The following is a 13,710-nucleotide window of genomic DNA, read 5'->3' as shown; positions in this document are numbered from 1 at the left end:
GGGGGGGGGGGGGGGGGGGGAAAGGGAAGAAAATTTGAAACTCAAAGAACTGTGGAACTGAATCTTGTAAACTAAAAGTAAACAAACAAATTAATAAAGACAAAACATTAAAAAAAAAAGAAAGAGGGGTTCTAGACCTATTGTGGTTTGTTTGTTTTTTTATGAATGGACACCCTCTCCCAATGCAGATCAGCAATTGTTCTATTCCACATCATCTTAGAGAGTGGTCTAGAGCAGAGAATTTAAGCAACCCATCCACAGTCAAACAGCCTCAATATATAAGAGGTAGGACTTGAACCCAGGTTTTCCTGGGTCTCCAAACCATATCACTTCTCCAGGTTTGCATACACATACTGAAGCATTTACCCTCCTCTTCCTCCTCCACCTTTTCTTCTTCACCTGTGATCTGATGACATAACAACCACTCCAATGCTCGCTGAGTATTTTGCACTTTCAGATTTAATTTTCTTATAAAGATGCTCTCCTGTAAATTAAGTTGTGATGATGAATCCTTGCAAGCTTGCTGGATCTCTTCTCCTAATCTAACTTCAGATTTGCCACCCCAGCCCAGCTTTCATTTGAGTTATACAGTAGAGTTTTTTCTAGGATTCCTTTCTCTCCTCTCTGACCTTTTCTCCACCCCCTTCTATCTCACTTTTTTCTTAATGCCCAATTAGAGAAGGGTGGACATAGGCAGATGGTGGATATGTTCAGCCCCTATAGTTTGTGACCCAGAAAAATAAGCATAACATCACCGGAAACAATAAAAGGGCATCTTTTGGTGTGTGGAAGACCTATATATAAAAGTCACATTTAAGGATCCTGCAGTTTAATTCAGCAGCCTCGTCTAGTTTACTCAGTGTTAACAGAGCATCAGCTGCTAAGACAAGTTATCTGAAGGAGAGCATACCTGGGTGAGTAGAATTTATTTTCTGTGGGTCCAATCAGCTAAATTATTTGAACATCAAGGAATTACGTGGGTGGTACAATTTCTTTCCAGTGCCGTAATACCTTGGGATGTAAGCTAGCCAAATAGAATATATGACAAGCCAAAGAAAGCCTTTGAAAACAATTCAGTTTTGTCTTTCGAGATGCCAGAATTTTTTTTTAAGGCAGTAATCTAAAATCTATGAACATTTGACACGATGTGGTGGTTCCTTGTTTGAAATTAGAAAATGAAATATTCCCATGAAGAATGATTTTAATAATCAAAGAAAGCTGATGAAGATAAAGATTTGCATAACTTCTCTATACTATAGTCCCACATAAAGATTGTTGGATTTGAAGGTAAAAGGAACTTGGTTTCTACCAGGAGTGATTAACCTGAAATCTGTGAACTCTTTTTGCAAATATATTTTGAAAACCATATTTCAACATAATTAGCTTTCTTTATAATCCTATGTATTTTATTTTATGCATTTAAAAACATTTTTTCTAAGAGAGGGTACATAGGCTTCCCCAAACTGTCCAAGGAGTTCTTGACATAAAAAATATTAAGAAACCGATTCATACACTAGCATTACACAAATTCAACCAGAGTCCTGGAGACATTTGTTTTTACTACTATTCATACCAGGTGTCAATCTTTTTACCAAATTAGTACCTTACCTTTTAAAGATATTTTATAGCCTCTCTCTAGTTCTTTCTTATGTCATTTCTATGAGAATCTAAGATCTTTTGAGGAACAGGGAAACAAAGCTGCCGGAACGTCTGAGATCACTGGGTGAGTGGATCTGTAGCAAAGACAGGATCAGTAACCTTAAGACCACATCGACTATTGCCTTACTGCTGTAATTAATGCAGGACTCTTTTAGTATAGTTCAATGAGCAACAATTTCATATTCTGTAAGATAGAATAGGATGAAAGTGGACAGAACAGTCCATGCTTTCCAAGGTGGACATTCGGAATTCTATTTCTGTCTTCAACAAACAGCACAACACTAAGCATTTTAAAAACTTACATAGAATAATTGCCATTGAAATGCCTATGATGTGGATACAGGCAAGACAATCCCATAAATGGGAAAAGGTCATAAGGAACGGAGGAAGGATAGTGGAAAAGAAGCTTTTGTCATTAAAACAAAGAGGAAAAAATGTAGACAAACTTATGTCTCTATTTCATAAATAAGTTGTATTTATCCCTACAGTTTCTTTCAAAAAGGGACAATGTGAGGTTCATATGAGAAGATGGTACCGAACACTTTGCAAACTTTACATGCTGATAGTTATTTCAGATAAGATTATCTAGATGGCACAGTGCAGAGTGCTGGACCTGGAGTCAGGAGGACCTGAGTTTGAATGTGGCCTCAGACACTTACTAGTTGAATGATTGTAAGCAAGTCACTTAACCTTGTTTGTCTCAGTTTCCTCATCTGTAAAATGAGCTGGATTAGGAAATGACAAACCACCCCAGTATCTTCACCAAGAAAACCCAAATGGGGTCACAGAAAGTCAGACATGACTGAAAAAGTCATTGGCACCAAACACTTGGCAAACACTCGTTAGGAGTAGTTCAGGAAAACTAAACATTAGTTCAACAAAACTTCATTAAGTTAGGCTAATTTTGAACTTGTGGTCGTTAGGACAGAGGTTAGGTTCAAGTTTACTGGCACAGCAGGGTAGGGGGTTGCTTAGCAAATAATTGTGAGGATAGTTTGCTTTATTAGGAGAACCAAAGGTTTCAAGCATTTTAGGAGTCCCAGTTTGTAAGCAGAGCATGTGTTGGCTACTTACTAGGTATCCCACTGATGATCTGTCATCCCCAACACGATACAAGGAGTCTTTAACATTATGTACAAATAATAGAAAACAATTCTCTGAACATCTGCTTCTCTCTCTTCATGTCCTTATCCCATCATTGACAGTGACTACATGTGACATTTTTGACATCTGTTACTCATATTACAAGAGAGCTGCATTTTCTTAATTGTCCTTTGCCTTATTTCACATACCCTCTTCACCTTCCATATGTCTATCCCTTTTCTCAGTTCTGTTGGATCTCTGGTACCAGAATATACCCATGTTTGTTGTTTTAATCTTCTAAGATATTTAACTTGTTCCCACTTATCTACTATGTTGGAACTCTCATTATGAGCAGCCTTCTTCTGTATGGAAAGTTATCACAGGTGGGCTCTCCTCAAATCTTGCTCTGTGTGCTGGCAACTCTGCTTCTCCTGCTTATACAGGAAACCCAACCAGTACAACCAAGACAAATTTAACTTGCTAGGTGTAATGTAATGCCAAAAGAAGGCAACTTCCCAGGTTCAAAATACCAGCATAGGTGCTCTCTATTTTTTTCAGTAACAAACCCACAACAAAGAAGATCAAAACATGACATCATTCAAAATACAGCATTTACTAAGTATGATTAAATAATCTCCAAGTACTACCCCACCCCAGGACCTTCCAATCATTCAATCAATTACAAAGTCTCCGTTCTAAATACTTCTCCACCCCTAGGCTATACCTTAATTAAGTCCACCACAAAGCCCCTCTTCTCAAATGGAGATTAGTTTCCAAACATAAGGTCAAAAGTTCCCCACCCCTGGATCACAATTGAATCTACCCCAGAGTTACATCAAGTTTAAACACAGCACTTAATACCCAAATGGAGGTCTTTTCTTCATCTTGACACGAGGCAAGTTCTCAGCAATCTTAGTTCCTGGGGAGACAAGGCTTAGCAAGGCCATAAGATACATTGCCAGTCCCTTCATGAATTCATCCTCTGTCTGTAGAACAGTCCTAGAACCCCTGAACACATTAGCAAAGCCCTCTCCCAGGATTTCTGTAAACATACAACAAGAAAATCCTTCTTCATGGCTTCTGAACCAACAGAAAGGCTCCCAGACCTCTGCAACAACAGCACTGTCCTTCACCAGTGGACAGTATTCATTCTGTCTGCCGGACAGTCTCCAGACCCCTGCAACAACAGTACTGTCCCTCACCAGTGGACAGTATTCACTCTCTGTCTGCAGGACAGTCTCAGGCCTTCTTAACCAAATGCCAGGTTCCAGGACTTCTTCAACAGGACAGTCTTTCACCAGTGGACAAATCTGGCAAAATAACATCAAAACAGACAGACAAAGTACCAGCAAAACAGCCATGTCTCCTCAGTCCTTGGCAGCTCAGGGGGCAGGTCTCAAAAGTCCAGGGCAATTCAAAGCGGCCACCAGCAATCTCTTAGTCTCTCTCTCTCCACGAGGTGCTGCTTCCAAAAAGAACTTCCGCCTCTCTCTTGTCTCTCCAAATCTACATCACCAGCTCCTCCCACTTCAGGACTTTCTTTTCACATCAACAAGCCCATCCCACAGGTGGGATTAACAAACTCTGGGTTTTAATACAATCAATTTGAAAACCAAGCCAATACAGGGGAATCTTTAATTGCCATTACTATCACACTAGGTGACTTCATTCTTTAGCTTCATGGTTATTCTTTTGGAAGGTATATCTTCAAAAGTGGGGTTCTTGGAATTAAGGGCAGCTGGGTGGTAGAATGCATGGTATGCTGAAGTAGAGTCAGGAAAACATAAATTCAAATCCCACCTCAGTCATTCATTAGCTATGTGGCCCCTAGTCAAGTCATAACTTTTTTCAGTTCCAGTTTCCCCATCTACAAAATGGGCATAAGAGTATCACCTACCTTGTAGGGGTATAGTGAGGACAAAATGAGAAAAAAAATTGTGAAGTACCTTGCCAGTCTTAAAGACCTATCATCATCATCATTATCAATCTTCATCTGGCATGAACAGTTTCAGAACTCTTGTAAAACATTTGGTCTAATGTTAAAAAGTGGAAATAAAGTTATCATAAGCAAGTTTTTCTCAAACCTTGCTCTGTGCACTGGCAACCCTACTTTTCCTACATACATAGGAAATCTAACCAGTTTACTCAAGAAAAATTCAACTTGCTAGGCAACTTCATTCTTAAGCTATATGATATGTACTGTGGATGTGTTTGTGTACATACATATATGTGTGTATGTGAGTGTGTGTGTGTGCGTGTGCATATGTGTAAAAATGTTTAACCTGGACAGATTTTTTTGGAAAATTTTAATATTTTAAAATTATAGGTAAAAACAAATTTTAACTTTTTTTTTTGCTTTTTGGAGGGCAATTGGGGTTAAGTGACTTGCCCAAGGTCACACAGCTATTTTTTGTGTTAAGTGTCTGAGGAGGGATCTGAACCCAGGTCCTCCTGACTCCAGGGTCAGTGCTCTATTCACTGTCACCTAGCCACCCCAAATTTTAACATTTAAAAAAAATTTTGAGTTCCCAATTCTCTCCCTTCCTTCTCCCCTCTTTGAGAAGGCAAGCAATTTGATATAGATTATACATATACACTGGATAGATTAAAAAAAAAATTTGGAATTGCTTAAATTTTAAATGTTCTCTTTTTTCCTTTCCTTTTAGTAAAGATGGTTTTTGCAAGACATGTGGCAAGAGCCATCCTGGTCTTGTATGTAATTTGCTTCCTTGCAAATGTCAATGGAATATCACGCAAGTAAGGTTTTTTTTTGGTTTTGCTTTTTGGAGGGGGGAATGCAGGGCACTTGGGGTTAAGTGACTTGTCCAAGGTCACACGGCTAGTGGGTGTTAAGTGTCTGAGGCTGGATTTGAACTCAGGTCCTCCTGACTCCAGGCCAGTGCTCTATTCACTGTGCCACCTAGCCACCCCCACATAAGTATTGTAGCCTAGTTTGCTTTGTTGGTCAATGGAACAACAGTTGTCTTTCACTTCATTCTGGAAAATGGGAAGGAGTGAGTAAACCAAATGATTTATGTTCTCTCCTCTTTCTCCTTCCATCTTTCTCTTGCTCTCCACCTTTTTGTTCTCACTCTACTCCCTTCCTCCCCAGGAAGAGAGGCGTGACTGAAATACAACTGATGCATGATTGGGCTGAGTACATAAACACCAAAACCAGATTGGAATGGCTGAAAAGGAAGCTTGCAGAGATAATGGATCCCAAAGATATCCCTGGAGGGCCCCCTGCAGCCTCTAATGAGGTCCGGCTCCAAAAAAAGTCAGTTGCAACCCGGGTTGCAAACCAGGACCACCAACTAGCTCCAGGACAGAAGTCACTTGGGAAGACAAACAAGGATGATGTGGACATACTGTCCAAAATCAATCCCCACCTAGAATAGATTCAGCAAAAGGTTGGTTCACTGTGGCCCGGGTTCCTGTGTCACAACTGTCCATGCTGCTGATTGTCCTGGCTCTGTTGAAATGACCCAGGTCCATTGATTGACCTAGCCCCTAACCAACTGCGTGGGAATGACAATCCTCACAGTTTGTTCATTTTATTGCCTGTTTTGATACTATTTCTCTATATTCATTTAAAGAGAACTTTCAACAATCCAATTTCTATAACTAACTCTTTTGAATGTAAATTTGTGCACAACTTCTAAAGGAATAAAATTGTACTTTCAAACTTCTCTTCTACTTTAACAATGCCAAATAAAATCCTTTCAGTGATAATGCCAAACATGAAACTTAGTGTTATGACTGATATCATACAATGACAGGGCTGAAAAGGCCCCTGGGGGTCCCCTAGACCAACCACTTCCCGGAACTGGAGAAAACTGGGCCCAGTGAATTTAGGTTGTTTTCCCAGGGCCATACAACAAGTTAGTGGAAAAGTTGGAACTAGATCTTGGGTCTCTCACTTGCTACTATAATTCCCTTTCTACTTATAAAAGTCTGGCTCATTTTAAACTGACCACTACAGTTAAAGCACATAAGGTAGAAATGAATATATTTCACATTTCTATTTTAACATATTAATTTAAAACATATACTTTAACTATTGTAATATTTTAAAATTATGTATATATAATTTTAGTTTTATATATAAATTAAAATTATACACACATGTATATATATAGACAAACATGTATACACACATATATACATATACATACATATATATGTTTACATGCACACACACATGTTTATGAAATCTTAGGGCAGCTAGGTGGAGCAGTGGATAGAGTGCTGGGCCTGGACTTGGGAAGACTCATTTTCCTAAACTCAAATCTGTCCTTAGACACTTACTAGCTCTGTAACCCCAGGCAAATCATTTGAGGTTATTTGCCTCCATTTACTCATGTGTAAAATAAACTGGATAAGGAAATAGCAAACCACTCCCAGAGTCTTTGCCAAGAAAATCCCATGTGGGGTCACAAGGAATTGGACATGACTGAAACTACTGAAAAACAACAATATACACACAGTGGAATTAGAGTGGGCCTTCAAGCAAGTAGGACCTGGATTTGAGTCTTGCCTCTGAAACATACTGAAACATACTATGTGACCCTGGGCAAGTCACTTAAACTTTATTTCAATGTTCTGTTCAACTTTCTAGGACTATAGGTTACAGAACAGGTTCCAATATGTGTTGGCAGAAGGAGTTTCCTTATCTGTGAGTTCTCTATCCCCATGAAATCCCATTTTCTGTCCTTAGCCATATTTTTATACTTTAAATCAGAAGGCAGTGTGGCATAGTCTATAGAAAAGTGACCTCGGGGGTGGCTAGGTAGTGCAGTGACTGGAGCCCCAGCCCTGGAGTCAGGAGGACCTGAGTTCAAATCTGGCCTCAGACACTTAACATTTACTTGTCGTGTGACCTTGGGCAAGTCACTTCACCTCAATTGCCCTGCCTTCCCCCCTCCAAAATGCAAAAAAAAAAAAAAAGTGACTTCAGAATAGGACAATCCGTGTTCGTGCTTCACCTCTGATACATGCTGACTGTGTGGACCCTGTACAAAGTGTTGAACCTCTCAGTGCCCAGGCAATTCTCCAGGACTAGAAGCATTGGCAGAGGGAGTCCCTCATTAGTTGTACCAAGGAAGTCAAAGTTTTCCTTTATAAAAAAATTTACTTAGTCCTCTTCACATTTCCTAAGGGTTAATTCTCTCAGTAATCATGAATTACCTAACACTAAAACTTGTAGAATATTTTCCTCAAAACCCTCTGATGCAAGTCTTATTATTATCCCTACTTTCTGAGCAAACTAAGGTCTAGAGAGATGAAATGGCTTGTGTAGCAAGCCAGAGGAGCCAGGGCTCAAGAATCCAATCTTAGACAGGTAGGAATTACTGTCATATCCATTTCATACACAGAGTCACCCAGAAGATAGCAGAGCTGTCCGACACTGGAGAAAACAAGGCATGTGGCCGTACGCAGATGTGCCAGGGGGGAATCCCTTCACATCTCAGGACTTCCCTCCCCATCCTCATCTGTAAAATGAGGCAAGTTGGCTAGGTGCTGTTTAGGTCCCTTCCCATTCTAACTCTATTATTTATCCATTGACCTTGCTTCTGCCCTGGAATCAGATCTCGAGGGAATCTAAAGAAGGTTATAGCATGTTTTATATATATATACACATAATATATAACATGTTAATCTCCATCTTAGTCTTCTCAAAGGAAGAGAGAAGCATCCTTACCCTATAAGGGTAATTGAGAGTACAAAATGACCTGGAAGATAATTCGGCATGCATTTGTAAACTGGCTGAGGCATGATGCCAAATGAGAGACATAATAAGGGGAGATTAAGAAATCATCTTATACTAGGCAGGATTAATCAAAGGACATTTGGACACTTAGTTTGCAAAAGAGAAAACTTGGGAGGGTCCTTATCACTATCCTCGTATTTGAAGAGAGGTGCTATAGAAGAGACATTAGACTAGTGAATGTGGTTTGTTTTACTGGAAATGGCGTCAAATTTTGTGTTACATGAATGGCTGGAATCAGGACTCTGCCACTTACAATCAGTCTCTAACCTTGGGTAAGTCACTTTCCTCACTTGCCTCAGCTGTAAAATGGGGATATCTCTATTATCTACCTCACCAGGCTGCTGGAAGTATGAGCTGTTACTGTTATACTATTATTCTATTTGACCCCAGAGGGAAGAACTAGGTTGAATGAGTAGGAGTTGAATAGCCAAGTTTCAGTGCCTCGAGTGCCCTGATACCTTATAAATACTTAATAAATGCTTGCTCCTGGATTGTATTGAAATAACGGTGGCACAGTGGATAGAGCATTGGACCTGGAGTCAAAAAGACGAGTTTAAATCCAGCCTCAGACACTTACTAGCTATGTGACCCTGGGCAAGTCACTTCTGTTTATCTTAGTTTCTTCATCTGTAAAAGGGAGATGATAAATAATAGCATACATCTCCCAGGGCTGTTGTGAGGATCAAATGCTTACCACAGTAGCTGACGTCTAGTAAGTGCTACATACATGTTATCTATTGTTATTATTATTATTATGTTTATTAATTTTTTTTTTTGCTTTCTGGAGGGGAGAAGGCAGGGTAATTGGGCGTTAAGTGACTTGCCCAAGGTCACACAGCTAGTAAGTGTTAAGTGTCTGAGGTTGGATTTGAACTCGGGTCCCCCTGACTCCAGGGTTGGTGCTCTATTCACTGTGCCACCTAGCTGCCCCTATTATTTTGTTTATAATAGAGAAAATGGACTGTTCCAGAGAAAGCAAGCTCACCATCATTGGTGGTATTAAAGTAGAGTCTTCAAGGCAACTTACTGGGGTGCTGCAGAAAAGATTCCTGCTCACCTACAGGGTCAGCTTAATGACTCTGAGATCCTTTCCATTTCTGAGAGTCTGTAATTTTAAAAAGTATGCTTTTATACACTATCAGGCAAGGAGTCAATGGCATTGTGGGTCTTAGTTCAACTGGGTTGGTTATGACTGACTAGAATAAGGCCCATATGAGTCCAGGGCTTTGCCAATGTGTAGCAGGCTACTCACACAGGAGACCCTTGAGAGATGTTTGTTGAGTTCTTAACAGGTTAAGAAATGCTAGGCTTCAGGCATTCCACACTTTAACAGTTTCCCAGGATTTCACTGCCTCTTTGTAGAAGGAGTGTAAATTAATCTTCGTTGATGAGCTTGTTTCTATTGAAAGAAAATTGTCAGTCTAGGTGGAGTGTGCTGGGAAAGGCTTTAGACTGAGTTTCAGTTTCATTTGATTTCTTCCACTTGAAGCTAATTAAGCCTATTCTTAGGATTGTGTATGTGTGTGTTTCTGTTGAACCAGTTTTGAATATCATTTCAATATTCTTGGAAACCAGGCTATATGAAATGGAATTACAAAATAACTGATCATACCCACAAACTTTCTTGGTTCCAAAACTTATGCACTCTTTTGGTCAGTAGATGGAGGCCTTGTTTCATTGCTTAGGCAAAATGTTAACTGAATCACAATGCTTCCTTCAATATTTCAAGGATATGTGATGGTGGGTGTAAGTATTCTCTCCAAACAAAAATATTTCAATCCCTAGGACTTGGAGGAGTCACTAGGAATGAAAAATTCTTCATTCTGTGGCCTATCTCGATTTAGATAGTTTGTTATTCAGTCTTTTTTCAGTCATGTCCAACTCTTCATGATCCCTTTCAGGGTTTTCTTGGCAAAGGTACTGGAGGGGTTGGTCATTTCCTTCTCCAGCTCATTTTACAGATTAGGAAACTGAGGTACATTGGGTTAAGTGACATGCCCAGGGTCACACAGCTAGTAATTGTCTGAGGCTAGACTTGAACTTAGGTCTTCTTGACTGACTTCAGGCCCAGCATTCTATCCACTGGGCCACCTGCAACCCCTTTAGACATTGTATTTGGCTTAATTTTGGATTCTTTGAGAATACTTAAATACGCACATGTTATCTCCCTTGGTAGACCATAAGCTCTTTAAGACAAGGAATTGTTAGGGGGGGCCAGGTGGCTCAGCAAGTAAGAACACTGGCTCCAGTGTCGGGATGACCTGGGGATCAAATTTGGGCTCTGATACTCAGCACCACACCCAGAAATAACTGGCCGTGTAACCTTGAGCAAGTTACTTAACCCCGATTGCTTTAAAAAAAAAAAAGAGAGAGAGAGAAGCAATTGTTTCACTTCTGTCTCTGTATCCCTAATGCTTAATGGGCACATTGGAAACACTTCATAAATGTTCATTGACTGATTAGTTGGTTAATGCGTTAACTTAGCTTGTCTTTGGCAGTCACATTTGGCCATCGGTCTGCCCTCCTTACAATCACAGAGTTAGAGCTGGAAGGTGGACTTAAGGAGGTAGTCATACCTTCCAAAGATTAAGCTTTACTGTCAGAGCAGAGCCTTTAGGAATTCTGACTCATTGTCAAGTCACAGGTAGATCCTTGGAAGGGAACTTAAGTGGAGGAGCTTCATACATTCATTCATCAAACATTTTACGGAACACCTGCTGCTCTGCTAAGTGCTGTGGGAGAGTTTTTAAGAAGTGAATAGGATATGGGCCAGTCTTAGTGAAGCTATCAGTTCAGTAGGACCCTAGGTCTCTTGCCCAGGAGTGAGACAGGAAGGGAAAGAATTAGAGAAGGCTTCAGGTAAACTAGGGGTGTCAGATTCAAATAGAAATGCGTCCCTGCTAACTCATATTGACATCTTGTTGTTGTTGTTATGTCTTATCTAACTCTCTTTTTATTTTTGGAGGGGGGAAGGCAGGGCAATTGGGGTTAAGTGATTTGCCCAAGGTCACATGGCTAGTGAGGCCGAATTTGAACTCAGGTTCTCCTGACTCCAGGGTCGGTGCTCTAGTCACTGCTCCACCTACTTACCCCATATTGGCTTACAAAAATACCTCAGATGAACACCCATGTTGTATTGTATCTTTACTTATTTTGTTAAATGTTTCCCAATTACATTTTAATCTGATTGGGGCATCTCTCAAGAGTTTTGCCATCACTTGTGGCTGCAGGTTTCGGCAATTAAAAAAAAACAACTCATTTATTAAGCACCTGCTAGATGCAAAGCCCTGTGTTAGGTTATTATAGGTAGCATTTCCATAGAGCAAGCATTCAAGGAAGGCGCATAAATAGCTATTTGGGGGGCATTCTTACCTATTACATAACCACAGATGGAATCAGAAATTTAGTCTTTATAATAGTGTATCAATCAAGCAATTAATCAACAAACATTTATTAAGTGCCTGAAATAAGAAAACCATATTTTGCAAGTTAATTCGGTCTCTTATGAGAACTTGTCCCCTTGATGACCCCTTAAAAAACAAGCCGACCTTGCACTTTGAAGCAGCAAACAACTTTAGGCCAGAGCCGGGAACTAGTCACTCCGGAGAATAGAATGTACCGGGAGGGGACTTGACTACTCCCCTCCGTGTGCTTGCTGGTCTTATCACCAACCAGTCTGTTCTGCTTTCAAGGGTGCAACACCCGCTAACGACCACCAGACTGTTCCTATTCCAAATTGTCAAAACATGAATGAAATATGAAAAACAGAAGACACGTAAACGATGAGTCTACCAACTATAGTTGGCTGCGTGCCTTCTTTGTTCTCAGCCCTTAAAAACCCTAGCTCGAGATCCAAAGATTTGAGTCTCACCCGTGGGAATGACGATTCGCCTGGGATTTTCCCACTCGGGTCTCAGGCTGGAGAAACGGGACTCCCCCAGCAAACTGACAAGAGACGGTGCTCCCCCGATGTGGTGATGTTTTCTTTTTCTTTTTCCTCTATCCTAATTATTATAATCATTGTATTTTTAGTATTGCTTTAATTGTGCTAGGAATATCGTATTGCTGACGCCGATTTAAGCTTCCTTGCTTCTATGTTCAATAAAACTCCTTCCTCTCTTAAGACTGTGTCGTTTGTGGGAGCCAATCCGAACCTGAAAATTCACATAACAGTGCCTTTTATTAAATAATTTATTATTGTGGCAGATGAATGGAGATAGAAACACAAAGAATCAGTCCCCACTATTAAGAAGCTTACATGCAAACAGAAGAGACAATAGTACAAACTTATACTGAACAAAAATCAAGGAAATAAATATTAGATAGTTTTGAAAAAAAAAACTAAGGTATTTAAGAGAAGAGGTATCAACAATTGGCGGGGAGAATCAAGAAAGGCTTCATGTAGAGTTGGTGCTGGAAGTGGCTTTGAAAGAAGAGAAGGGTTCTATGAAGCAGAGTGAGGAGGGATAGGGAAGGGGAATAGATAGTGAAATAAAAATTGGAAATATGAAATAGAGTACAACGTGTGAGTAACTGGGAGTAGGACAGTTTGGCTGGATTGCAGAGCAAGTGCAAGGGGTAATGTGTAAGGAAAGGTGTTGGTGGGGGGAAGGGAACAAGTATTTATCAAGTGCCAGGTACTGTGCTAAGTAATTTTACAAATATTATCTCACTTGATCCTGGGATCAAAGGGTCCAGGGATCAGATGTCGAAGATCTTTAAAAACTAAACAAAAGAGTTTATATTCAATCCAAAAGACAATAAGGAGTCACTGGAGTTTATGGAGTACCCAAATTGTACTTAAAAGAAGATCAATCTGTAACCTATGTTGAGGATGGACTAGAAGGGAGAGACTTGAGACTTGAGGCAGCAAGGAACATTTTGATAGTCTAGGTGCGAAGTGATGAGGCTGTATGAATAGAGAGAGGGTTGGATTGGAGAAATGTTGTAGTGAATGAAAAGGCAAGATTTGGTAATCCACTGGATATGTGGGGTGAGTGTGGAGTCATGGATAACACAGAACATTTTAACTGCAAAGTGTTTCAACTAGAATAACTGTCTGGGTTAGACATCTACTCCTTTTGGGTTTATCTTTAACTTCATCATCCAACAACAGTCAAAGTGGGCACAGATAGATTCTTAAAATCCCTTCTGGTTATTGATTTTCCTGCAGGTAAATCATGCTTATGTCAGAATAA

At 40.0% G+C, this 13,710-nt stretch overlaps 1 protein-coding gene across 1 annotated transcript; it reads left to right on the top strand.

Annotated features, from left to right (window-relative positions):
* Positions 1-765: 765 nt before the first annotated feature.
* On the top strand, positions 766-6,277 carry PTH (parathyroid hormone). The gene is made up of 3 exons (XM_069090892.1): positions 766-781; positions 5,409-5,499; positions 5,855-6,277. Exons 2-3 carry the CDS (start codon positions 5,414-5,416, stop codon positions 6,138-6,140), a joined length of 372 nt encoding a protein of 123 aa, XP_068946993.1. The 5' UTR covers positions 766-781; positions 5,409-5,413; the 3' UTR covers positions 6,141-6,277.
* The last annotated feature ends 7,433 nt before the right edge of the window (positions 6,278-13,710 follow it).

This window comes from Petaurus breviceps, unplaced genomic scaffold (assembly GCF_028583685.1).
Source record: "Petaurus breviceps papuanus isolate PSGF00001 unplaced genomic scaffold, PetGlider_PUasm1.0 188, whole genome shotgun sequence".
NCBI lineage: Eukaryota > Metazoa > Chordata > Mammalia > Diprotodontia > Petauridae > Petaurus > Petaurus breviceps.
This window is presented reverse-complemented; position numbering and strand designations above follow the sequence as displayed.